The sequence below is a fragment of the Leptonychotes weddellii genome, chromosome 5 (genome assembly GCF_054177405.1).
Source record: "Leptonychotes weddellii isolate Sample4059 chromosome 5, ASM5417740v2, whole genome shotgun sequence".
NCBI lineage: Eukaryota > Metazoa > Chordata > Mammalia > Carnivora > Phocidae > Leptonychotes > Leptonychotes weddellii.
In genome coordinates this window covers 66,472,451-66,499,985 of record NC_138373.1, presented here as the reverse complement: position 1 = coordinate 66,499,985, position 27,535 = coordinate 66,472,451, and the positions used below count along the sequence as shown (strand labels likewise).

The 27,535-nt window shown below is 46.9% G+C and overlaps 1 protein-coding gene across 6 annotated transcripts in view; it reads right to left on the bottom strand.

Moving 5' to 3' along the window:
- Nucleotides 1-9,400: 9,400 nt before the first annotated feature.
- ADA2 (adenosine deaminase 2) overlaps nucleotides 9,401-27,535 on the bottom strand; it is a 28,120-nt gene continuing 9,985 nt past the window's right edge. For 5 of the 6 annotated variants that reach the window (XM_006748532.3, XM_031019567.2, XM_031019566.2 and 2 more), the window contains 6 exons: nucleotides 19,280-19,407; nucleotides 17,516-17,606; nucleotides 16,270-16,378; nucleotides 12,535-12,692; nucleotides 11,549-11,751; nucleotides 9,401-11,313 (listed from right to left, as the gene is read on the bottom strand). In XM_006748532.3, the coding sequence (XP_006748595.1) occupies nucleotides 11,214-11,313; nucleotides 11,549-11,751; nucleotides 12,535-12,692; nucleotides 16,270-16,378; nucleotides 17,516-17,606; nucleotides 19,280-19,407 (789 nt within the window). In that variant the 3' untranslated portion in view covers nucleotides 9,401-11,213. Of the gene's footprint in view, nucleotides 11,314-11,548; nucleotides 11,752-11,797; nucleotides 11,990-12,534; nucleotides 12,693-16,269; nucleotides 16,379-17,515; nucleotides 17,607-19,279; nucleotides 19,408-27,535 lie in introns of those variants that run through there. The other variant, XM_081820930.1, reaches the window with a different exon arrangement.

Sequence of the window (27,535 nt, the reverse complement as noted above, 5' to 3'; positions counted from 1 at the left end):
TAAACTATTGGGGGGCTCCTGGGTAGCTCAGTCGTTAAGCATCTGCCTTCAGCTCAGGTCATGATCCCAGGGTCCTGGGATTGAGCCCCACATTGGGCTCCCTGCTCAGCGGGAAGCCTGCTTCTCCCTCTGCCTGCCACTCCCCCTGCTTGTGCTCTCTCTCTCTCTCACTATCTCACTCTCTCTGTGTCAAATAAATAAAATCTTAAAAAAAAGAACAGATGGTCCCTTTAAGGATGCCTCCCACAAGTTATACACACACTCCTACTCACAAACCATTGACCAGAACTTAGTCATATGACCACACACAGCTGCAAAGGAGGGTGGAAATGGTAATCTTCATTTCAGGCAGCCATGTGCCCAGCTAAATATCAGAAATCTTTACTTCTAAGGATAAAGGGGTAACAGAGACCATGGGATAACATCAGTCTCTGCCATATTACTCCTGAAGCAGAGCGTAAGAGAAGGAGTAGACCTTCATTTAGGATCACCAGGCTGTATGGCCTCCCAGCTTGTCCTCACCAGAAGGTTTCCTTCCAAGATTAACTCAGGGTTTGATTTTTTTAAAGGATGATGTCTCCTTCCCCTTTACCCATTGTTCCTATTGCCTTCCTATAGACCATGGTTTCTTCCTATAGTGTTAACTCTTCCTTAAGAGCATTGAAGAATAGAATGTCAGAGCCAGAAAGATTCCTAAGAAAACACCCAGCCCAGCACCTCTAGTGATAAAAATGAGGCCTTTGAGTTTAGAGGCAGGGAACCGGCTCGACAAGGTTCAATGCACGCACACACACACACACACACATTAGGAGTAGCAGCAGAACTAGAGCTAGAGCTCAGACCCCAGCACTCTGTTCTTGGCCCAAGGTGAGTTATTCAAGGGTAAAGAAGGGCAGGCCTCTTCTGAACGAGGTCTGGGAACTTAGATGAGCTCCAAATATCAGGAGATGATTGAACCAAGTGAAGGTAGAGTTTCAGGAAAAGGCCATTACCAGAGCTCACAGTCTAGAAGGCATTGACTCCTCGGCCCTCCACCACCTTTCCAGAGCAGACAGTGTTGAAAATGTCCCTTATGTACTACAGAAAACTGTGCCCGATAGAAAAGAAAATCGGGGGCACCTGGGTGGCACAGTCAGTTGAGCGTGGGACTCTTGGTTTTGGCTCAGGTCATGATCTCGGGTCCTGAGCTTGAGCCCCATGCCAGGCTCTGTGCTCAGCGAGGAGGCTGCTTCAGATTCTCTCTCCCTCTCCCTTTGCTCCTCCCCCCTCCACATTCTCTCTCAAATAAATAAATAAATCTTAAAAAAAAAAAGACAAGAAAACCGATTCCTTATTTTTCCTTAAAAATCTCATTGGCACCTTTTTCTTTTTTCCATCTCTATTTCTAATCTGCCTGGACCAGGCCTGTGACCTATAAAGCAAGACGCTGCTTCCCATCAGCCAATGCGCAGGTGATGACTTAGCACCTTCTCTGGGCCTCGCCTGAACTGTTGTCATGAAAGAATCGGGGAGGGGGGAGCCTGGGTGGCTCAGTCGTTAAGCGTCTGCCTTCGGCTCAGGTCATGATCCCGGGGTCCTGGGATAGAGCCCCACATCGGGCTCCCTGCTTGGCGGGAAGCCTGCTTCTCCCTCTCCCACTCCCACTCCCCCTGCTTGTGTTCCCTCTCTCGCTGTCTCTCTCTCTCTATGTCAAATAAATAAAATCTTAAAAAAAAAAAGAATCAGGGGAAAGACACAAGTTTATAAACCCAGGGAAGTGTCTGCAAGGCTCTTGTTAATTGGCCTCTTCTTCATTCATCAAATAAAGCAGGTACTTATTCTATTGCAACGGTGTTTATAATAAAGGATATTTGAAAACAATCCAGATGCCAACTTGTTGGGGCTTTGTTAATTGAACTATGGCGTGTTCCCACAATGAAACACTGAGTTAGAAAAAGGAAGTACTCCCTATGACCCAAAATGGAAAGATCCCCAGGGCATATTGTTAAATAAAAAGAGCAAAGCCCGTAACAGTGTGCATAATATGCTGCCTTTTGTATCAGAAAAAAGGAAAACAGAATATTCATATTTGCATTCATTTATTTTGCACAAAGAAACACAAGAAACTATTAAGTATGGTGGGAAAAAAATAGGTGGGGTGGGAAAAAGGATGGGGTGAAGTTGGGATGGGCATAAGCCTTTCCAATTTATCCTTTTCACATTTTTTTTTTAGATTTTTAAAAATGTGATTGCATACCTATTCAAAATTTTTATTTTAAATATGTTAAAATTTAGCAGAAGACATGACAGACATTTCTGCAAAGAAGACATCCAAATGGCCATCGGACACATGAAAAAGTGCTCAACATCACTCTGCATCGGGGAAATATAAATCAAAACTTCAGTGAGATACCACCTCACTCACACCAGTCAGAATGGCTAAAATTAACAAGTCAGGAAACAACAGGTGTTGGCGAGGATACGGAGAAAGGGGAACCCTCCTACACTGTTAGTGGGAATGCAAGCTGGTGCAGCCACTCTGGAAACAGCATGGAGGTTCCCCCAAAAGTTGAAAATAGAGCTACCCTAGGACCCGGCAATTGCACTACTGGGTATTTACCCCAAAGATACAAATGTAGGGATCCAAAGGGGTACATGCACCCTGATGTTTACAGCAGCAATGTCCACAATAGCCAAACTATGGAAAGAGCTAAGATGTCCATCAATAGATGAATGGATAAAGAAGATGTGGTATATATACACAATGGAATATTATGCAGCCATCAAAAAAATTGAAATCTTGCCATTTGCAACGATGTGGATGGAACTAGAGGGTATTTTTTTGTAAGATTTTATTTATTTATTTGACAGAGAAAGACACAGCGAGAGAGGGAACACAAGCAGGGGGAGTAGGAGAGGGAGAAGCAGGCTTGCCGCGGAGCAGGGAGCCCAATGCGGGGCTCGATCCCAGGACTCTGGGATCATGACCTGAGCCTAAGGCAGACGCCTAACCGACTGAGCCACCCAGGCACCCCGGAACTAGAGGGTATTATGCTAAGCAAAATAAGGCAATCAGAGAAGGACAATTATCATATGATCCCACTGATATGAGGAATTTGAGAAACAAGACAGAGGATCATAGGGGAAGGGAGGGGAAAATGAAACAACACGAAACCAAAGAGGGAGACAAACCATAAGGAGACTCTTAATCTCAGGAAACAAACTGAGGGTTGCTGGAGTGGTGGGGGGGTGGGAGGGATGGGGTGCCTGAGTGATAGACATTGGGGAGGGTATGTGCTATGGTGAGTGCTGTGAATCGTGTAAGACTGTTGAATCACGGACCTGTACCTCTGAAATAAATAATACATTATATGTTAAAAAAATTTTTTTTAAATAAGTAAATATATTAAAATTTAAAAATTATTATGCACTACCCCCTCATCTTATACTATGTGCTCTAAATTTGTACATATGAGGGAGGTAGTGGCAAGTGATAAGGCAGAAGCAGGGGGCTGGAAAGAGACCCTGAGGACTATTATACTGTGGGTAGGAAATAGACCAAAATAGTAACAGTAATGTAAGTGCAGGTGATTTTTTTTAAGTTTTATTTATTTAAGTAAACTCTACACCCCACTTGGGGCTCAAACTCAGAACCCGGAAATCAAGAGTCACATGCTCCTCTGACTGAGCCAGCCAGGCTCCCCAATATGGGTGAATTTTGTTTCATCTATACTTTTTGGAGTTCACAAATTTGCTACCACAAGCATGTTTTACAATCATAAATTATTATTATTAAATGTTACTTATTACATTAAGTGTTACTCCCAGCAGTGACAGGAGGCGACAGCAGAGGATAAGAGAACCGAAAGGAGCGCGGAGATGCTGGGGGCATTTCTGGGGTCCCATGAGTGGCCACCAGGGGTCAGCAGCACGCCGCAGTCCGCTCGCCCCTGGCCACAGGTGGAGAGGACGAGGCTCCCGCGGGGAAAGGTCCTTCTTGCCATCCTCAGTCTCACACTAATCGCCATTTGCTTTCTGCATGCTTCTGTCTTGGGCCATTTCCCACTAAATGGCAGTCACGGGGGTCTCGGAGGGCCACAGCTGTCTGCAAGCTGAGGGGCGGTGGGGGTGGGGGCTGGCGGAGATTCTCGGGACAGGCACTCCGCCTGCCCAGGGACCCTGGACAAAGAGAAGGCTGGGGCCCTCGGCTCCAAGGATCCATTCCTCCTGGTGGGGGACAGGAAACGGAGCCGGTTTCCCGGACTGGAACTCGGGCAAAGGAGAGCCAGGGGTCACAGGAGAGGTCAGCTTGTCCCAGAAGGAAGATCGCTGCTCCCAGTAGGACTAATGGTTCTGTCTTCATCAAGCAAGGGGACTGGTAGAGAGGTTGTCTCAGGATGAGTTAAGGGCTGCGGTTGCCCAAACTCCACCCTCTGAGCTGGAGAACTGATCTAGGCCCGCCAGGAGTTTATGGAAACCTGTTACTGAGAGGTGCTTCAGACAGGAAGAGAAAACAGCCCCGTGTTGTAGTGTGAGGACGGACCTAAGACTCTGGAAACCTGCTGTTACCTACTGTGTGACCTCCAGAGAGTTGTGTAACCTCTCTGGGCCTTAACTGAGTCCTCTGTAACACAGAGTTAGATAAGATGATCTTTAGGCCTCTCCCAGCTCCAATATTCCATGAATCTAAAAATTCCAGTCTTCCTACCCTTCCCTGCCCCAGGAGGAGCTTAGCCCCAGGAAGGTCTGGATGGACCAGGACAGGTCTCATCCCCCTTATGAATGGTCTCTGGCCAGTCGCCAGGCAAAGTCCCTTTGGAAGATTGGATCCAGGTCACCCTGAAGGTAGAGGAGGAAGAGGCTTTTGGCTAACAGCTGGGATGAAATGAAACCCAGCAGCTCTGCCCCAGTGGCACCATTACATGCAAGCACCGAGTGATATGGATGTTGCTCCAGCAAAGCCAGTTGGAAATTGCTCCCTGTCCCCACCATGCTCCCGGACACCCCAACAGCTCTGCCAGCCCCCACAGGTTCTATTTACCCCCTTCCCAGACAGAGAAGAAAGGACCAAGAAGGTTAAGTTATTTTTAGGGCAAATGCTATATAAAGAACATATTACGTGTGTGAAAATAATATTTATAATCCAGCACGCTAACTTAATGTTGGTCTGTGGATAGTTATATATATCCAATCCTCCAGTGATCAATTCTTGTGAAAGGCAAGGATCCCAGCAGTCACTCAAAATCCTGATCTTGGATGCCTGGGTGGCTCAGTCAGTTAAGCATCTGCCTTCAGCTCAGGTCATGATCCCAGGGTCCTGGGATCAAGTCCTGCGTCGGGCTCCCTGCTCGGCGGGAAGCCTGCTTCTCCCTCTCCCACTCCCCCTGCTTGTGCTGTCTCTCTCTCTGACAAATAAATCAATAAGTAAAATATTTTTTAAAAAGTCCTGATCTTGAGAAAAGGGACATTCTGGGATTCTGGACTGGGTGGCTGAGGCAGGTTACAGAATCCTATTCTGGTGAGCTTTAAAAATTAAGCAGGCACAGCTTCCTGATTATTTGGGCTGCTCTTCCAGAAGCGGCGATGATTTACATAGCTTTCAGGATCCCTTTCAGGCTAAGACCCTATAATGTTTATCTCTGTTTTGCTAGTCTTTTCAGCCAACCTTCCCCTTGTTTTCCTCATTCCAAATGAAGAGCTGAGCTAGAGCAAGACCCAGACCCAGATTTTGTGGGACCCTGAGGCTTATACATATTTGAAGGACCCTCTTAAAGAAAAAGAATTTTATTATTTTTTTAAATTTTATTTATTTATTTGACAGAGACACAGTGAGAGAGGGAGCTTCAGTAACACCAGTGAATCTGTTCCCTTTTAGAGATCTCTTCAAACTCTAAGAAGTCCACCTGTTCTCTCCTTCTTCCAAATCTTTTTCCCTTCCCTTCCCTTTTGTTTATTGGTTCCCCTCCTTTCCCATGAGGCATCTGGGACCAGAGGGACCTGCAGGGCCACCTGAGGAGGCGGTAGTGGGGGGTGAAGAGGGACCACATACACAGGGAATCAGGAACTATGAAGATACATTGAGGGTAGTGGGAGCTGGGTTTCTCACTGTTGGGGAATAGAGTTAGATATGGGAAGGGCTGAGGCCAGAATAAACCCACCGTATGGAATGGAAGGAGAGATATGGGTGCAAACTCATGTTTGTTTGCTTTTTTTAAGTAAGGTCTAGGCCCAAGGTGGGGCTTGAATTCACGACCCCAAGATCAAGAGTCACAGGCTCCACCAACTGAGTCAACCAGGCACCCTGCAAACTCATGATTTTTTAATATACATAAATTTGGAAATAGATGTAAATGTATATGTATAAATATATGTGTGTGTTTTAATATATACTGTTAATAAGCAAAAATTCAACTGAGTAAATATGAAGATCTAATTGGCTTTACTAAGTGATTCACAGAATCAGGCAGCATCCGATCTAGCAAGGAGAGGGGAACTCTGAGGAGCCGTATAAAATGGAAGATTTTTATAAGAAAGACAGTGGGGCAAGAAGTTATTAGCAAAAGAAAAGATCGGTCCAGGCAAGGTCATCTCCCCTTACAGTGAAGGGCATGGGTTCTTATTAGGTGGATTACCTCATCTTTGGGGGATGGAGAGGGCCCATGTGGTAGATTATCTCATTGGTACTAATTAGAAAATTCCTGACTGACCAGTTAAGACTTACATTTCTGAGGGAAGTTGAAACTGCAGTTAGGTTAGGTATTAAGCCCCAGTTTGGTAACTTGGCCTAAGTGACACCATTTTGGGAGTGTGGATTTCTTTTTAACAATATAAATTATAGTTACATATGCACATATATAAATTATATTTATATTTATATACAGATATACAGAGAGAAGGGTATAGCAAATGTCCAGACTCCCAGAACGTCCCCTTTCCCAAGATCAGCACATCTAATCAGCACATCTAATGCTCAGGTCAAGGTTTCTAAATATTCTCTACTAAAAGGAGCCAAAGTTCTTTGGGAGAAGAGCTCATGTCCAGTATGAGACAAGGAAAGTACAAAATGAAGCTAGAATATTTAATTGTGTCAAAAAATAAGGAAGTTCTCAGGGGCGCCTGGGGGGCTCAGTCGTTAAGCGTCTGCCTTCAGCTCAGGTCATGATCCCAGGGTCCTGGGATTGAGCCCTGCATCGGGCTCCCTGCTCGGCGGGAAGCCTGCTTCTCTCTCTCCCGCTCCCCCTGCTTGTGTTCCCTCTCAAGCCGTCTCTCTCTCTCTGTCAGATAAATAAATATATAAAATACTTTGGACGCCTGGGTGGCTCAGCTGGTTAAGCGACTGCCTTCAGCTCAGGTCATGATCCTGGAGTCCCAGGATCGAGTCCCGCATCAGGCTCCCTGCTCAGCAGGGAGTCTGCTTCTCCCTCTGACCCTCTCCCCTCTCATGCTTTATCTCTCATTCTCTCTCTCAAATAAATAAATAAAATCTTAAAAAAAAATAAGGAAGTTCTCAAAAAACTATAAGAATTTATCAGAGTCGGGGCGCCTGGGTGGCTCAGTCGTTGGGCGTCTGCCTTTGACTCAGGTCATGATCCCAGGGCCCTGGGATCGAGCCCCATATTGGGCTCCCTGCTCCACGGGAAGCCTGCTTCTTCCTCTCCCGTTTCCCCTCTCTCACTATGTCTCTCTCTGTCAAATAAATAAATAAAATCTTTAAAAAAAAGAATTTATCAGAGTCACAGGAGCCAGTTTAACAGAGTTCCCATGGCCAAATCTGGAACAGTGTGAGCATCTTAAAAGAAATAACGATAGTGTTCGAGTATAGTCCATTGAATAGAAACAGAATCCATGAACCCTAGTGATAGATAGAGCTTACATTTAAAAAAAAAATTATAAAAAAAACTCCCACAAAGATCAGTTTCAGACCACTGTTGGTTTCACAACAGGCTGAAATTTCAGCAGCTGTTTGTTCTTTGCTGGTGCAGACCACCTCCACAGGCCCTGATCCATGTGCCCTCGGATGTGATGCACTGAGAAGGACAAAGCATCACTTCTGAGGCCTTCCCCCTGAAAATGTATAAACTGGAATCTCTTCACAAGGAAACATTACACAGGCTTGAAATGAGACATACTCCACCAAATAATTTTTTGTACTTTTCAAAAAGGTCAAGGTCACAAAAGACAAGGAAAGACTGAAGAACTGTTCCACAGTGAGAGACACAAGAGAGAGTATAACTAAGTGCAATATGTGATCCTGGGTTGGGTTCTGGGACAGAAAAGAAATATGCCTGGAAGGGCCAGGGCCAGATGGTAGTATCTTATCAATGTTAATTTCCTGCTTTGGGTGGTTATACTGTGATTACACAGGAGAATGACACCGTCTTTAGTAAATGTGCACTGCAGTGTTTACGAGCAATGGGTCATAATGGTATCTTAAGTCTCAATTGGTTAGAAAAAATAGGATCTATTATGCAGACACTGAAAGAGATACAGATATATATATACAGAGAGAAGGGTATAGCAAATGTTGTAAAATGTCAATAATTGGGGAACCTAGACAAGGAGTATGTTAGAGTTCTTTGTACTATTCTTGCAACTTTTCTGAAGGTTTCACATTATTTTGAGATAAAAAGAAATATGTTCCATGGTTTTCCCTAAGGCTGGGTCCCAAATTCTCACCTGCTGGGAAACAGGATGATTTGCATCTCCAACAACATTCCCTCAGTTTGAATTTTGAGAAGTCTCCCTGCCCTTCCCTGGGAGCTGTGCCAACTGATGAAAAGCTCCAGGATCCAGGAGGAGGGGGCTGGACCAGGGCATTCATCATGGGCCAGATAATGGGGACTTGTACAATAAGCCTGGCAAGTCAGGGACTCTTGGTGTCCCTGGCCATTAGGATTTTCCAGGCCAGACAATTCACCTCACAAAGAAGGAAAAAGCATTTAACCTTATTCCAATAAATAAATAAATATAGACTACATAATTCAAATTACAAAATATGTTTTAACAGAAGAGCTTTGCTTCAGATTTCCTTTAAATAAATAGCAAGGCCCCAGGTGCAGCATGATTTCATTTACAAAAATTCAATTAACACACAAGTTTTCCCAAAAAACATATGTCAGGGTACCTTCTGGAAAGTCCTACAGGAGGAATAAGTGAAATCAGATTTAATGACTCAACTCCTGGCAGAAATATTACTTAGTTCCAAGGGGGCTACAACCTGTTTCCCAGATCTTCCTAACTTAACATCTGGTTCTGTTAATGTTTCTAGTTCTCTGCTAGGACTCAGCCTATTGAACCAGGCATGTAGACAAGACTAGTAGCTGGTTTAATTTGCCAAATCAGAGATCACACCAAGTCCAGGTCAGAGACCTTACACTCCTGGGAGACCCCTGTAGTCATGACAACTTGCTACAGAAGTCCATTCTGCTAAGTTCCATTTTCACCATTTATTAAATATAAGTCAGCTGAGATGGGACCTATGTACTATCTCCTGGGATTGGCTAAGGCAATAAATCAAAGACCGTTCCATCTGGGTGCCAGCCTGTGGTTGAGGACCCCTAATCAGCAAGACTTTTTCCAGCGTCATGAACCAAACAGTGATAAACTACTAATGGAGAGAGTGTTGGCTGCTGCCTTTGAGCTCAGGTGCAGGTGATGGGTGATGGATGAGGACACTTGAATCCACCTGCAACTTCTAAGGAATTCTTTGACCCTCCTTCTCTTCCTTTAGTCAAGTAAAGACAGGGCTGGCTTCTTGCCTTCCTTTTCCTGAAGAACAGGCTAGGAGCCAGAATTGGATCACATGAGGTCTTTTCTTTGAGGAGACTCTGCTCTGTTCCCTCCTGCTTCAGCAACCAGCTCAATATTATATCCATTCATTTAACATATCTTTTATTCAGTACTGACTAGGTTTGGGGCATGGAGCTAGGCTCTGGGTTCACAGTGTACAGGAAACAATCATTAGTACCTGCCCACATGGAGCTTACACTCTGGTGGAGGGAGACCATAAACAGAGAAATAAATATATAATTACAAATTATGATAAGAGTCATGAAGGAAAAAAGCAAGGTGCCATGAGAGATATTAACAGGTTAGGGGTCTAGGAAACTTCTGAGACAGTGACATTAAAGGTGAAACCTGAAGGGTAAACAGGAGTCAGTCAGACAAAAGTGGAAAGAAAGAATATCCCAGGCAGAGGGAATGAGAAAAGACTCTGATGCAGCATAGAGTTTGGGATATTTGAGAAACAAAGGACCAGTGTGGCCAGAATCTGGTACACTAGAGGAGACCGGGGTAGAATGATGCTGGAAGGGATCCAGGTTAAATAGGATGCTATATGCCCTATTGAAACATTTGGGTTTTTCTAAGTGCACTGAGTTGTAAGCAATGGAGTAACCTGATTTAATTTTTGAAAAGTCATTGCTCTGTGAAAAATGAAATGAGGAAGGCAAAGAGAAGAAGGGAGAGATCAATTAAGAGGCTATTGTAACTCAGACAAGAAGTGATAGTGGCTTGAACTCCGCCAATAGCAATGTAGATAGAGAGGCATGGAGGATTCAAGATACATTTTGATGTAGGGAACAGGGGAGAGAGCAGTATCAAGAATTTCACTGAAAAATTCTACATAGAGCAACTGGGTGGAATGGATGGAGATGCCATTTACCAAGATGAGAAAGATCAGGAAAAGGTTGAAAGGGAAGAGATTGAGTTCAGAATTGCACATAGTACGTTTTGAGATTCCTGTGAACCTTCCAAATGAATAAATAAATTGGTAATCATCAGCAAATAAATGGTATTTAAAAGCAAAGGAGTGGATGAGACTACCTAGGAAAAGACTATAGAGTGAGAGAGAAAAGAAGAGGAGAGAAGCAGAGACATGAACAGAGGAGAGGCAAAACTAAGCCCTGAGGAAATGCAACACAGAGATCTGATAGAGAAGAGCATCTGGAAAAGGGACCCCGGAAGCAATGGCCAGAGAGAAAGGAGGAAACCAAAAGAGTTGATGTCACTGAGGTTGAGAGAAAAGGATATTTCAAAAAGATGAGTTTGGTAGACTGTTTAAGTGTTTCTGAGAGGTCAAGCAATGTGGAGGCCATTGATGACCTTCATGAGGTTAGTTCTGATGAAGAAATGGAGGTACCAACTACACTGGAGTGGGTTCAAGCATGATTGATGGAAGGTGAGAACAGCTTGCAGAGGGGAGCAGAGGACTAGGGTAATAAACGGCTAGCTTCTCACTTTGGCCTCCTTGCCAGGTCGGCTACAAACGTATTCCATCTCTCCTCCCAGGTTTTCATGGCAGCCTTTTTATCAATATCCAACAACGTGCTGAACCTGCAGGAGAAAAGGCACTCAGGTCAGGAGAAAGGGTTGGGGAACAGGTGAGGGGATCTCAGATGCTTGCAGGGCACATTGCTCCCCAGTCCAAGAGCAATAATGAAACCGAGGCGACGTGGAGAAAACACACAGAAACCTTCCAGGCTTCTGCCCCCAAACTCTAAGAGAGATAAACACAAGTTGTGGGATGGAAGAGGGAGTTGGGGATCTGGGAAGTACACAGGATACTCACTTGATAGAGTTCATGGCCAGCTGTTTGAGTGTCCTCAGATCGGCCGCCATTCCCCCAATGCCCATGAAGGCCTCATAGAAATCATAGGATAAACCTTTGGCACCAAAGACAGCTGGGTCATCAGAGCTGATCACCATGGGGTACCCAGTGGCCATCAGAACAGCGGCAGGGTGGTTTCTCAAGTCAGACACCAGTTTCAGAACCTGCCAATAAGAGGCAAAGGAGAAAGACAAACTTTGACCCATAAAAAGAGTTGTCACAAGAGAGGCAAGACCATGAGCATAACCAGCTCCTTTCTTATCTTCATCGCCACTGAACATTAGGATGACTTCTGGGTACAACACAGGAATAGAGCCAGTCCTGTGCTCTTCCTAATTTTCTCCAAGTTTCTTCACGAGCACAAACATTTGGTCTCTCTTGGTCCGGCTCAGAGCAGCTCTCCTGAACAGAGCAAGACAGGCAGGTGCACAAAGAACCCCAAGCATCTGTGGGAACAGCAGTATCCAATGGCCCCTCCCACTCCACTGGTCTTCCTTACTGTCCCTTTAGCTTTGTCTATCGCTTTGCCCCAAATTCTACCCCACTGGGGACCCTCACTGCTGCCTCATTGTTATGAATGGGTTAGGCAAGGGGTCATTCCTAAATAATTATTAATGGGAGTGAGACAGTGGAGGAATATAGAAAATAAGTGAGCTAAGGAGCAAGAAATTATACAGTAGGGTGCCTGGGTGGCTCAGTCGTTAAGCGTCTGCCTTCAGCTCAGGTCATGATCCCAGGGTCCTATGATCGAGCCCCGCATCGGGCTCCCTGCTCGGCGGGAAGCCTGCTTCTCCCCCTCCCACTCTCCTTGCTTGTGTTCCCTCTCTCACTGTGTCTCTCTCTGTCAAATAAATAAAAAATATTAAAAAAGAAATTATACAGGAAAAAGTTTGGGAAATCAGAACAGAGGCTGAGATTGGAGGGTTGGTTGCATGGATCACGCATACCTGGTTGGAGATGGGACAGACTTCTATGGGGATGTTCTTCTTCCAGGAGTCAGCCCAGACTGCTGGGTGTTTGGTCAAAGCAAATCCATGGCCAATCCTGGTAGAGTTCAGTAGTAGAGCATCCAGAAGGTTTCTGTCTATGGAAGTACCCTGCCAATCTGGGGAAAAAGGGATAGTCTTCAGTCAGATGGATCTGGCCCAAAGACAATCCTCAGATAAAGTCTCCAGATCAAAGAACATTCACACACAAACATTCACACACATACGCATTTTCCTTGTAACAATGCTAACGAAAGGTATGGCAAGCCTTTATTTTATGTATGTATGTATGTAACAGATGAAGAAGTTGAAACTTATACAGGCTTTATAAATTGAAGGAACATATTCAGTTAAGTAGTAAGACTGGGTTTCAAATCTTGGTCTATCTGACTCCACAGTCTATATTCTTTCTTTCCATTTTTTGTTTGTTTCCAGAGCTATTTTCTGGGAATTTTATTATTTTTACAACAGTGTGTTGCAAACTCTCTCAATATAATTACTTGTGTGTACTTACTCAATTTATATCTTCAACAATATCAATTGCAACATCAATTGCAAGATCACAATGACCAGCACAAAATGGTGGCAGATACTGTTGCCTGCCTATTTACCAGCCACCCCCACTGTATCTTCCTTGCTGGCAGGACGTTCTTTGGAGGGTGAAAATAACAGGTCCTGACTCTCCCAGCTTCCCTTGCAGCTAGGATGGTCCTAATGCTGGTCTGGAAGGTTATTTGTGGGGAGCTCTTTGGCTTCCTTCCTGATAAAAGGAGATGCCCTGGAGGAAATATCTTGTCTTTTGCTTCATTGAATTGGTTACACCTGAATGTAACTTGACTACCTGACAACCAAATAAGGTGAAACCCTGGACTTGATGAGGACAGCAGAGGTCACTTATTATGTAAAATAATAGATGATCTTGGGGCACCTGGGTGGCTCAGTCACTTAAGCGTCTGCCTTCTGCTCAGGTTATGATCTCAGGGTCCTGGGATCAAGCCCTGCATTGGGCTCCCTGCTCCGCAGGAAGCCTGCTTCTCCCTCTCCCACTCCCCCTGCTTGTATTCCCTCTCTCGCTGTCTTCCTGTCAAATAAATAAAATCTTAAAAAAAATAACAACCTATTAAATGTGTGTATTCCATCCCTGGCAGCCAAAAGCATCCTAACTGATCTACATGTAAAGTATGAAAATTCCCCTTTTCTGTTAGGAATAAAACCCCAGAATTCCCACTGCTGGTTAGGGTATGTGTTTCAGGTGGATTTTCACTGGTTTCCAATCTAGAACTTTCTTTTCAAAGATCGCTCCCTATTTATTTATTTAAGATTTTATTTATTTATATGAGAGAGAGAGTGAGCATGAGCAGGGGGAGGAACAGAGGGAGAGGGAGAAGCAGACTCCCTGCCCACTGAGCAGGGAGCCCGAGGCAGGACTCGATCCTGGGACTCCAGGATCATGACCTGAGCCAAAGGCAGACGCTTAACTGACTGAGCCACCCAGCACCCCAGATCTCTTCCTTTTCATTTCATTTAAAGATTTTATTTATTTGAGAGAGAGAGAGAGAACACACGAGCAGGGGGAGTGGCAGAGAGAGAGCGAGAAGCAGGCTCCCGCTGAGCGGGGAGCCCAACATGGGGCTTGATCCCAGGACCCTGGGATCATGACCTGAGCTGAAGGCAGACACTTAACCGCTTGAGCCACCCAGGCACCCCTCTTCCTTTTTAAAAATAAGAACATGACTCTTGGGTATTAAATACCCAGCTCCTGGCAAAATCCTCTCCTAGGGCCATGCATCTTAGAATGTGGTTAGATCCTGTTACAGTGTTTCATACTGTTGAAATGATTTCACACAGGTAAGTATGATTTTCCCAACTAGACCACAAGTTCTTCAAGGTTAACAACCCCTACCCCCTTAATCCCATCCCCCCAAAACAATTCTTCAAATCTCCTAGAACAACTTTGATCTAAATTGGACTCAAAATGACTTGAAATGTCAGGAAAAAAGAGATTAATGTACATGGACCCTTCCTCTGAGAGATGGTTTGAACCTGGTTGTGAAATTCAAGCCCCCACTGCTCTTCACTTATCTCCTTGGTCTTCTAAGGATGACAGGTGCCTAAGGTACTCAGGGACACCCAGTGGGATGCAGCAGCAAGCTTTCCTCCTGGTATCTTCATTTTGACCTGAAATTGCAGCCATGATCTGGGACTCCTTTTGCTTAAGGTTTACACATTTTAAGGACTGTAATATGAGAAGGTCTGAGAGATGACCTATGAGCCTGTGGAGTGAGCTTAGGGGAACAAAGATGTGGCTAGGCTAATGGCATTTCAGAAACAATAGCAGCAGGCCTGCTTGAGCTGGGTGGGGGTCTCCTCTTCAGCACCTGGTGAGTGTGGACAGAGCCTCCTAGCTGTTAGAGCAGTCCTGGTTCTAGTCCCTCTTCTATCACTTAACCCGTGTATGACTTTGGACAGGTGAATTAATCTTTTTTTTTTTTTTTAAGATTTTTATTTATTTATTAGAGAGAGAACACATGAGAGGGGGGAGGGTCAAAGGGAGAAGCAGACCCCCAGCCGAGCAGGGAGCCCGATGCGGGACTCGATCCCGGGACTCCAGGATCATGACCTGAGCCGAAGGCAGTCGCTTAACCAACTGAGCCACTCAGGCGCCCGAATTAATCTCTTTAAGCACAATTTGTGCATTATAAAATGGAGATCATCAGAAAGGGCTCAAATTCAAGCTTCACTAATGACTAGCTCCTTGCCCTTGGACTAACCACTCTATGTTTGGAGACTTGGGCTCTTCAACTATAAAATGGGAAGAAGGGTGCCTGGGTGGCTCAGTTGGGTAAGCATCCAGCTCTTGATTTCAGCTCAGGTCATGATCTCAGGGTCTTGAGATTGAGCCTGGTGTCCAGCTCCACATTTAACGGGGAGTCAGCTTGAGATTCTCTCTCCCTCTGCCCCTCCCCCCAAATAAATAAAAAATCTTTTAAATAAAATAAAATAGGGATAAAAACACCTTCCTAGCAGGACTGGGGTGAGAATTAGAAATAATATATGTGGGGTGCCTGGATGGCTCAGTAGGTTAAGCGTCTGCCTTTGGCTCAGGTCATGATCCCAGGTTCCTGGGATGGAGTCCCGCGTCAGGCTCCCTGCTCTGCAGGGGGTCTGCTTCTCCCTCTCCCTCACCCTCTCCCTCTGCCTGCTGCTCTCCCTGCTTGTGCTCTCTCTCTGTCAAACAGATAAATAAAATCTTTAAAAAAAAAAAAGAAAGGGCGCCTGGGTGGCTCAGTTGGTTAAGCAACTGCCTTCGGCTCAGGTCATGATCCTGGAGTCCCGGGATCAAGTCCCGCATTGGGCTCCCTGCTCGGCAGGGAGTCTGCTTCTCCCTCTGACCCTCCTCCCTCTCATGCTCTCTGTATCTCATTCTCTCTGTCTCAAATAAATAAATAAAATCTTAAAAAAAAAGAAAGAAAAGAAATATGTGAAGTGCCAGATACTGTTATTATCATTGCTATTCCTTCTCCAAGGGTTGCCATCAGGATTAGGCGAAATAATGCATATGAAATGGACAAGTGTCATAAAAGGACTATCAACAGTTTCAATACTGCCCCAGGATCCTATCAGTTCTCTTGAATGATGAGGAGGAGCCCTCCTATCGATCACCTCCTTTGTCCTGCTTGTCTCCATATGGCTCACCTGTCTCTCCAGCATGGAAAAAGTAAGGCAGTTTAACGCCATGCAAGGTGGGAATCATCAAAGCCTCCCTGTAGTCATACAAGGAGTGGCCAGTGTCCTCACGCCCCACCTGCAGAACACAGAGGAGAGGACATGGAGCCATCTGCTTGGTCCATGCCTCAGCTGTCACTACAACAAAATTATGCTTTTCAAACTAAACCACACATACCCCCAGGGTTTTGTAGCTGTGTGCCAAGAGTAAGGGTGCCTTAGGATAAAAAGGTACCTCCTTCAGGACACCTATTTTAATTTGTTGGGGGTGGGGGACAATCAATGACACATTTTTATAATAAGCCAAATACGGATATTCAATGTAGTAGAATAGAGTGCAGGCTTGAAAGAGAGTTGGAGCTTGTGAGTAGATCCCTTTGAACAACTGCCTATCCCCCTTCCAACCCCAATTTCCCTCGGGACTTGTCCATTACAGTCCTTGTAGGGACTGTTCTGGAAGCTCTATACTAGAGGTGCTCCTTCTCAGCCCCCTTTTCAGTGCTGCACACAGATGGAAAAGGTGGGATGAGGGGGCCTTCCGCCCCTTTCAGGAGAGGTCAGACCCTTTGAGCAACCCCCAGGGATCCTAGGAGGCCATCCCAGGTCCAAACAAAATGAGTCTTTGAAATCTACCCCTTTGAGCTCTGGATGGTCTGAAAATAAGAGCTTAAGCACAGACTCAGGTAAAATGTACAGATTCTATAAAAGGGAGTCAGGAGTGCCTTTCAGCCAGTTAGTTCAAATTAATTTAGCTTCCTTAATGCGATTGATGAGCTGTCATCTGGGAAGTGTGCCCTGGCTGGCTTTGATTTGGTGGAGGGGCAGGGGACAGTTTTGCCCAGGATTAGCCCCATCTCTGCTTCCAGGACACACATACCTCCCCCCCATGTGCTACAGTTTTAAGAGCCAGCTGTGGGTGGGCAACGTGGGCTAGAAAGAGGGCGGAGGGCAGGGGAATGGGAGTAAGCCCACCATTACTGCCCAACCTCCTTGAATTCTCCTTATTCTGGAACTCCCCCTTTCAGCCTTCTGGCCCTTATTGCACCCCTTTCTCTTGTGACTGCCATCCTCCTGCAGGCCCCCAGAGAAGGCCAGCGCTAAACTCTGGCCAGGCCTGCGCCTCTGCAGAGGATTTCCGTGGGAGCCGCCAAGGCCTTCAGGAGGAGCTGCCTATGGGACCCCACTCTCAGACAGCTTCGTCGTGCACAGTCGTTACCAGGTCAAACCCTGACACCATCCTGGGGAACATGGCTCGAAGCATCATGGCTGTTTGGACGGATTTCACGATGAAGGACACATTTTTTATTCTGTGAGAGAGACAGAGAGAAGCAGGGGCGACAGCGTGACTTGGCGTCGGTGGTGCTGTGTACCCTGGAGTGGCTCCGCCAGCACCTGGGGGGTCCTCAGCAGCCCCTCCCCACTGCCCACATGACCCCGGCCTGCTCTTGTCATCCCTACCAGTGGCTACATCTGTGAGCTGTTTCGCCCAAATCCAACCCTATCGAGGACTCTGGCTGGCTCCAGAAGGACCCACAGTGTCTGAAAACAAGTGAGGAAGGGAGACCCATGGGATACGCATCATTTATCTACATTTGGATGACGCAGAGAGGCCTCGTCCAAAACTTGCCCTGCATCCGTGAGAAGGTGGCTCCCAGAAGTGGGTGCAGTACAGAGCCCGGCTCTCTGGTCACTGGGCACCTAGGGAATGCAGCAGATCACCCAGGTCGCTGTCCGGTCAGCTGGGCCTGGCAACGCTATGTCCTCTGCCCCCCGTTCAATCAGCAAGGCCCTGGGCACTCCAGAAACCATACAAGCGAACTGTCTTCTCTCCACACCCTCTCTGTTCAAGTCCGAGATAGGGATGAGGCAAACAGCATGACAACAGAAGAACCGAAGGGAAAAGTCTGCTACAACTCTGTGACAGGACAAAGGTCTTTGCACAGCAGCTGGCTCACTGTTCCTCAGTTCTGGGGGCCTAAATTTCTCCTGCCACCTTCCCCCATAGTGCTCACTCCCTCTCCTGCAGAGCTCCAAGGGAACACGGAGCACTGACCAATTGCAGCCCAGCACTCACACCCTCCCACCGCTGACTCCCAGGGAGCCTCTGAGGGGAACCAGTGGGGCCCCAGCCTTCCAGCTCCATCCCAGCTGCCTAGCACACAGGGATGGACCCCTGCTCCTGTGGGGTCCCCCCAAGCCCTCACAAGGAGGGAAGGGGATTCAGCAGTGATGGGGCGGGGCGGAGTCTGACTGCCCTCCGGAGTCCAGCTTCTAGGGTAGGCTGAGCAAATGAAGGAGCTGCCCCCCCCACACCCTCCAAGCCCTGACTCAGTGTGATCCCCATCTGATTGCTGCCCCGCATCTCCAGCCCTGTGGACGGGTCACAGGCTTTAGACTGGCTGCCCTTTGACAAGAGGAGAGAGCTGTCCTTTCGTACAATCAGAAGGAAAATTAAGCTATAAAGCTTTCTGTGCTTGTCCTTGTTCACACCACCAGGTCCCTCATACATCATCCTGTGGGGTGTCCACACACGGACTCTGAGATAGCTGTCACTCAGGGCCGGGTCACCAGACAAGGCCTTGCACACAGCCACCCACAGCACACATCAGGCAGAACCCCAGGGCCCAATTCAAACAAGGAAATGAGCCAGTTATCTGAACATACAGGCAAAAACATATCCATAACTGAGTCACCCAGGCCAACATGGGCCAGGGCCTAGAATTATCTGGAAATTTGCTACAGTTCTTCATTTCAGCTTAGTTGCAAAGATTCAAACTAGAAGTGACTTTAGAGGTAGATGTTTGCACCCATTTGCGAATGTACCCGCTGAGCCCATGGCTCTTTGGCCCTGGGGGTAGGTCTCTGATGCCAGCCTCTCAGCCTCCCTCTTTCTCCCTCTCCTCCCCTCCCTTCCTAGTGGCTCTGCCTGCAGCCCACCCATTCTCCCAAGTCCTGCAGCTTCAGCCATATTCTCTCTCACCTGTGATCTGAATAAATGAGTTTGATTCCAATAAACCCGGGATGCTCTTTTGCAAACAAAGAAGCCACTTCTCTGTAAGTCCTCACTGACCACTCTTGGCTATGGATGGTCCCATTCAGTTCATACACCTGAGAAGGAAGCATGATCATGATCAGACATCAGAGGTGAGTGAAACTTCATTCCCATTGCCAATAATCTCTAAAACCATGTTAGACTTTGCAATTTCCTTGCCCAATGCCTTCAACAGCCTCTGACATTTATCAGAAGTTCTAGTCCTGGGGCGCCTGGGTGGCTCAGTTGGTTAAGCGACTGCCTTCGGCTCAGGTCATGATCCTGGAGTCCCTGGATCGAGTCCCGCATCAGGCTCCCTGCTCAGCGGGGAGTCTGCTTCTCCCTCTGACCCTCCCCCTTCTCATGTGCTCTCTCTCTCAGTCTCTCTCTCTCAAATAAATAAATAAAATCGTTAAAAAAAAAAGAAGTTCTAGTCCTATCTGGGATAATGCTCTTGAACACCACAAAGCTGGCTGTCTGCCTGTCTCATTCATTGCTGGGTCCCTGTACCTAGAACAGTGCCTGGCACATGGTAGACGCTCAATAGGCCTTTGTGTAATGAATGAAGAACAGTCAGCGGGGGAGAGGACCCACTTCAACGCCCCACTTTCCCACCCCTAGGTGGGATGTCCTCTGAGGTGGACATGGTTAGGGGCAGTGACAAGAGCCAGCAACGGACAGTGGCTAAGACAAAGGAGAAGGAATGGGTATAAAGAGGTCCCCTTTTTGCAGGTTGGGCCACACCAAGCCTGCCGTGAGAGGCCAGAGGGTTGGAGTGGGCACATCCTCTGCAGCAACCTCTGCCCTCTCCTGTCACTGGGTCAGCTCTCAGCTCTGCACAAAGTGGCAGCTCAGGCTCAGGACCGGATGTAGGAGTTTCCAAAGAGATTGTGGGGCAGGGAAGGATGGGAAGAAATGATATGCATAAGTTATTTCCATGAACATCATTTAAAAACCTGCCGTGTGCAAGGAACCAGGCTAGGCCCTGGAAGGGGTAGACAAATGCTGGTAAGACAAGATGCCTGCCCTTAAGGAGTTCCCGATTTAGTGGAGACAGGCTCTATTCATGTTTATGATATAAAGCAGGAAGAATTAAGTGCTAAACAGAGGTTTACAGGACCTCCAAGGAAAAGAGGGTTCCTTTTAACTGGATAGGGTCAGAGAAGCTTTCGGGGGGGTGGGGGGCATGGCATTGAAGCTGGGCCCAAGGAGGCTGCTCCGTGCCGGCCCCCCTGGCTAAAGCATTGCTAGTCCTGTGTAGGGAGCAGCAGCCCCACACAGAGCCAGAGCTGCAGGGTCAGGGAGTGGAGGCTGAAGGGCAGAGGCAGAATGGGAGCCGGGAGCTCTGTCACCACCTGAAGGAGAGAAATCCTTTTCCCTCCCTCGGGTCAGCTCTTATATCCTGGAGCTGGAGCTTATATCCTGGTCGTGTGCAGGAAGCTCTTCTCATTTCCCCGCCAGTCACTTGCGTGCTCTCACTGGCCCAGGGGGCCTACCCTGTCCCTCCTAGCTGCACCCTGGAGATACTGCCTTCAGTACCGGGGCAGCCTCCCCAGCACCCTCTTCTCCTCAGGCCCACAGAGCAGCCTCGTGGCTCTTTCACCTCCGGAGGTCCTGTTCTGCATCCTGGGTTGGGGGAAGTGGGGTGAATGGGCAGCTCTTTCCGGCCCCTTCTCTTGGGCCCATTGGCCTTGGCTCTTCAGTTTCCTTTGCTGCTGCCCCATTGAAGCCTGGCCTCTCATGCGATCCCCCATAAGGCTGCCTCAGCCAACGGGGCTCAGCACTGGCAGGTGAGTCTTCCCTGATTGCTTGGCCCAGGAGTGGACATGCTCAGGCTTACTGAACTTTAAAGCTGCCAGAACTTTCCAGAGGAGACAATCTTAGAAACTGCTAACTCAGTATCTAGTATAGCCGGTTACTACTATTATTTTTACTGAAGGGGATTAGAACATGCCACCCTAAAATATGCTACTTTTGCATAAGGATTATTTTGAGTGAAAGGCAATTAAGCAGCAAACACCAGACAGAGCTCTTTGCCCTCTTCCTATCTGCCTACAAGCAGGACATAAACTGTCGGTGAAGGTGCTCCCCCTTCCATCTCCCACACCAGGAGAACAAGGCTTATCACTGGAGACAGAAGGTCAGCACTGCCACGGGTCTGCACAAGCAAACCTTAGTAACGTAACCCTTATCTTCTATGAGTTTCCCCCATATATTTCCCTCCCCACAATTTACTGCCCCAGAAACCTAAACCCCTTTTCCTTTGTATCATCATTTCTCCATAATTTATCATCACTGGTTAAAACAGTGTATAAGCACCTGGCCTACCCACTTCTCTGGGTCTTCACTTTTTTCTACAAAGGCCTCCATGCACCCAAAAATTAAATATTAACATCAAATACAATGTGTATGCCTTTTCTCCTGTTAATGGGGCTTTTGTCAGTTTAATTTGCAGGCTCCCAAAACCGAACCTTAAGAGGGTAAAGGAAGGTTACTTTCATCCTCTCCTACTTTACCAAGGATTTTTTAAAGGAGAATTCCTGTCATTGATCAAGGCTTCAACAGACTTCCAGGTGCTCTGTTAGAATCTTCACAACTTTGATGCCAAAAGAACCAATATCCTGTACCCCAGCAGTACTCAACCTGTGGTAAGGGAACCCCTATGGATCCCCTAGACTTTTCCAGGCAGTCTGCAAAATCAAAAACTCTCCTCATAAAAATTTTAAGATGTTATTTGTCTTTTTCATTCTCATTCTCTCATGAGTATACAGAATTTTCCAGAAGTTGCATCATGTGTGACAAACATTGCTCTAACAAATAATGGATTGTGTGCTTGTGTAGTCTTGTGTTTTGAAATTTTCTGTTTTAATTTCTAATACAGGCTGGATTATACAGGATATAGTAGATATAATCCATATAAACAAAAGTTCTTTGGGATCCTCCAAAATTTTTGAGTGTCCAAGTTTGAGAACAATGCATTAAGCCAACCCAGAATTGATACTTGAAGTTGTCTCGGCATTCTGCAGCTGATTTGCAGAAGGGAAGAACAGAATTCTTCCCCAGGCCTTGACTGCTGTGTCATTACTGAGTCCCCCGCCCAGACACACCAACCGGATTCTAAACCACCAACGGTAGGGTCCAGCTCCTTTGGATCGTCCCACCTCCCCTCCTATAGCAGCAGAGTAGGAGCTCCACAAATAAGCGTTAACTTAAAAAAAAAAAAAAAAAGCGTTAACTTAAGAAGAGCATTGTCCACTAGCAGTTTCAAAAGTACTAAGCCCCAGGCGGCATGTTTTAGAGAAGGGACGGATAGATGGACACTGGGAGGGGTGGCCAGTAGAGTAGTGCCAGTGGAACAGAAGGGAAACAAAAGAACCTTAAAAAAAAAACAAAAAACAAATGACAGTTCTGCCTAAAAGAAGATCCTTGGCATATTAAGCAAGTATGTACAGATATGCAAATGACACAGAGGCATGATGGGGGGTTTGCATATGGTCGGAGTTCCATCAATTCTATCACTCCAGTACTTACTGTGGGAGAATCTGGGACTCCTGCCTTGCAGGGTTCCAATCCCACTGCCAGTTCCCATAGTGTGGAGAGCCACAAAGATGGAATCTGGTCCCTGGGGCTGCAGATGTCAGAGCCCTGTCTCTTGGTGCCTCAGTAAATCACCACCGGGGCTGCCCCTGTCTTGTGCTCCTGGGCCTCTGGCCCCTGGCCAAGAAACTGCAGGCTTTATGGAAGCACCTAGGATAGGATCTGAACGCTCAAGAGCACCCCCATTTCAAGGAGCAAGAGACCCTTTTCACGGGGAGACCTGCAACTCCTCACAGCCTCACAGCCATTCCACTACTGGTTAGAACACTGCTGTGAAGCCAAGCATTTAAGGAAAGTTCTCAGCTGGTTAGGGGGTTCTGGGCAGCCTTCTGGGTTCCAGCTCCCAGGGGAGGTATGTTCTGCCCCAGTCAATCACACCTCCCAGGGTCACTGCAAGGATCAAATGAGTTAATATTTGTAAAGCACTCAGAAATGATAACTGTTAGGGCGCCTGGCTGGTGCAGCCGGAAGAGCCTGTGACTCTTGATCTCGGGGTCATGAGTTCGAGCCCCCCGATGGGTGTAGAGATTACTTAAAAAGATAAATGAAAACATAAAAAAAAGAAATGATAAATATTAATAACAATGTTATTATTACCAATCTTATTACCGGATGTAGAAAAATGACTCAAAGTCTGCAGTTATCCTAGGAAGATGAGTTAATATCTAAGAATTTAACAATTATTAAGTACAAGTAGGTGGTGTCAGTCATTTATCTAAGACTATGTAATACAAAAGCTGCTATATCCATGTAATAAGCCCCCTTGAGTTGAAAACACTGGATTCAATGTAGACTATCTCCATTTTCATTATAGTTTTTAATTGTGAAACTATAAAGTTGGCTATTTACACAAGATCACAAAGTTTTATTGTCTATGATATCATGGAATTATAGAATTTTGAAGCTGGAAGGAACCGAAGGGAAATGTGAAAGCAGACAGGTGCTCAAGGTCACACAATTAGTTTGTATCAGACCAGAAGCCAGGACTCACAATTTCTAACTCGCAATGCCACTCGAGCACCATGCATTTAACATGCATTAACTGAGCTTCTATTACGTGTCAGGCAATGCCAAGAGCCTTATGTCATAATCTCCTTTAATCTTCAAAACCACACTATCAGGTAGTTCTCATTTTACAAATGAGGATTTTGAGGCTGAGAAAGGTCAAGAAACTCAGTCCTATTGCACAGTGGGAGTGAGGGGCTGAGGGATCTGCCGAGTTACAGAATCTTGCTGACCCTGAGTGTCTCCTGTCAGCAGCCCCTGTCTTTTACCTTTATACTCCAGTGGCAGATAGGGGTCTCAGCATCTCAGCTCTGGCTGCACATTAGAATCACCTAGGGAGAGGGAGATGCCTGGGTCTCATCCCAGACTAATTAAATCAGAATCTCTGGGGTAGAAGCTGGTTGTTTTTATTTTAACCTCCCCAGGTGATTCTAATGTACAATGTACAGCTAGGGCTAAGAGCTACCATTTTTGTGGACTTGACAGACAAGTAAACAGCTTGATTACAGCATAGCAGGATAAGTAGGGTAAGGGGAGCAGTTAAGAGGGTCCCCCCAACCTTGTTTGTCAGTATTCTCACAGAGTTACACCAGTAACATCAGACAATGGTCACTTCAGCAACGAGCCAGGTGGAATTTTCAATGGAGGATCTGCCAAGAATCCAGGAAAAACCCTGGCGTTGGGAGTGGGTAGGCGAAGCCCGGGGAGCGTTGGTTATACAAGTGACAGCATCCAAGAAAACGTCTGGGAACGACCATCGTGGGTTCTCTCTGCCACTGACGTGTCTCTCTCCTAAGATCTCCTGTCAGGAAGTGCCAGCAGGGCAATGCCCTGTTGATAATCCTCTGGGGTCTTATAAGAGCTCCACTCAGAAGACTGGCCGGACCCAGCCTGGGCCTCCGATTCTGGCCGTGGGGGAAGGGACTGGAGCCCGGGAGATAAGACCCGCCTAGCAACTGTTGCTAAAGGCAAGTAGCCTTTGTTATCAAGCATTAGTAACACAATAGGAGGCTGAGCAACCAGGATAGTCCATCAACATCATCCCAGGCCCTGAATTAGCCCCACAAGCAAGAAGGGGGAGGTTGTGCGGCTCAGCAAAAGAATTCCCGTGCAGTCGGTTTTTAGTTGTTAATGTGCTGATGGCTCCCCGACTCTGGCTAATGGGGGGCATTAAGGCATAGACTCTCTATTGCAAGAGGCCTTTGTTCCAGGGTCAGAGCAGAACAAATGGTCAAATCCCATCCCCCTCAGCCTCTCCAGAATCCCAAATCCCAGCAGCCCTCCACCTTCTAGGGGGGTGGGGGGTGGGCAGAGTGGGACAAGAGGTTAGCAGCGAGGCAGGGTCCCCAAGCGGGATGCCCCGGAGCCCACTCCTCAGCGGGGTAAGAAGGAAAGAGCCCCGCCGGAAAAGGGGAGGGATGGAACCAGAGACTACTGTGTTCCCTCCAGCTTCTCAGCATCTTCCCTAAATGCTTCCCTGCCGGGCTCGAGATGAAAGTCACAGCCCTCACGGCGACCAAGACCCAAAGCCTCCGTGATTTCCCCCTCCCTCCTCTCCCCTCCGCCCCCTAAGGCGCCCAGGGCTCTGCCAGGATTGATGGGCTACCTCCCCCAGGCTCCACACCGAGAAAGTCGCCAGGATTGCGCAACAGGAAGCGGCCCCTGGGCACCACTCTCGGTGAAGCATCAGCTCAGCCAGTCCTAGGGGCTCTCTTTCCCCTCCGGAAGGACAAGACTCGAAGCCGGATGCCCTCTCCAGCAGCTCCTTTTGAGATTGATCAAGCATGGCTTCCTCAATGCTCATAAAATCCAGCACCCTGGCCTCTATCCAGTCCTTACCACCAATGTGATCTTGGTCGAGCTCTCTGACCTTCCCAAGCCTCAGTTTCCACGTCGGTAAAACGCAAGCTTGCTATGCAGCTCAAGTGCTTTGGAAAGGTCAAGGTGAAGAAGGCCCTCGCTCCAAGTGTGGTCTGGGTCAGATCATCTGCATTAGAATCACTGGGAGGAGGGGAAGAGGCTAGTTAATTTTGCAGCTTCCTGACCCTACCCAAGAGCACAGAATTAGAATCCTGGAAGGTGGGGCCCAAACATGAATTTTAAAGAGCATCTCCAGATTATTCATATGAACAGCCAAGTTTGAGGACCACCATCAACAAGCATGATTATCACTACTGGTGCCTCTCGGCAGTGTCGATGTGGTGGCAGTCTGAAATATCTCACAATCTGACATAAATAAAGAGGCAACAAATACTGGGTGCTGGAAATCCACATTACCAGGAGACAAAGGCGGAGATGTGGACTGTCACAGTCCTGGGTCAGGGGTGAAGGAGGGGTTGGCGGACCTACAAACCAGTTTCAGTGGAACCAAGAGGAAGACTGGCTTAGATGGGATGGAGCCCATGCTTGGGGAGAAAAGGATTTTCCAGGCCAAATCATGGGAATAGATTGTTCTAGGAAGTGCAATTTCTTCCACCTCACATAGGCTAGGCCCAATGCCAGCTCATCTCTTTTAGAAATTCTTCTCTTTTTTTTTTTTTTTTTAAGATTTTATTTATTTGACACAGAGAGAGCACAAGCAGGGGGAACAGCAGAGGGAGAGGGAGAAGCAGGCCTCCAGCCAAGCAGGGAGCCCGATGTGGGGCTCGATCCCAGGACCCTGGGACCATGACCTGGGCCAAAGGCAGATGCTTAAGCAACTGAGCCACCCAGGCGCACCTAGAAATTCTTCTCTTAATAGGTGGATGGACCCTCGCTTCCTGTAAAAGGATCATTTGTGTCCAGTCTTATCTACAAAACTGCTGAAAGCTCTACTGGAGGACAAAGGTCAGCCCCACTGCCCAAGAACTATACTCAGAGCTTTAACTACCAAACAAGCAGGCAGATCCTGAGGGAGATAGGCACCCTTAGCTGAGAGCCAACTCTTCAGGACGCTTCAGGACCCTCCAGGGCCCGCCTTGAGCTAACCTCAGGAAGGGTATTAACATATCTAAGGGGAAAGGTGGGTCGGTCCTGAGAGTTGAGCCTTGAGGAACCTTGGTCTCAGATGGAGGGAAAGGGAGCCCTGACCCACAAACTAGAATTACTGGTTCTTGGGACAGGTGTATCCTTCATCAGAGGGTGGGTCCTTGAACACTTGAGATCAAACTGGGGGTAGTAAAATCAGTTTAGGAATCCCAACAAGAATTAAACAATTTTTTAGAATACAAAAATATCAGAATCTCTGTACACTGCGTTGTTTCATAAAATTTTTCATAGATACATATGGATACATGTGGAAACATTGTCTTCAGTAAAGGCAATTTATCGTAGCATTCCCCTCCCCCCACCCCCACTCCCCCGAGAAAGGGGATAATTTTCATCAGATTTTCCAAAGATTAAGTACACTGTTACGGACTCTCTTAAATTCTCAGAGCCCAGTGACAGGGCTTTTTAGGGCTCTGGCTCACCAACATCCTTCTGGCTATAACTTGGCTTCAGGAAAGGCTAAGATTTGCCTTCAAGGAGAGAGAACTTCCCGGTCAAGAAACGTAATAGTGTCTGGTCTAATAGTTTTCTCCAAAAACCAGCATTCTGACTTTCTTTTTTTTTTTTAAAGATTTT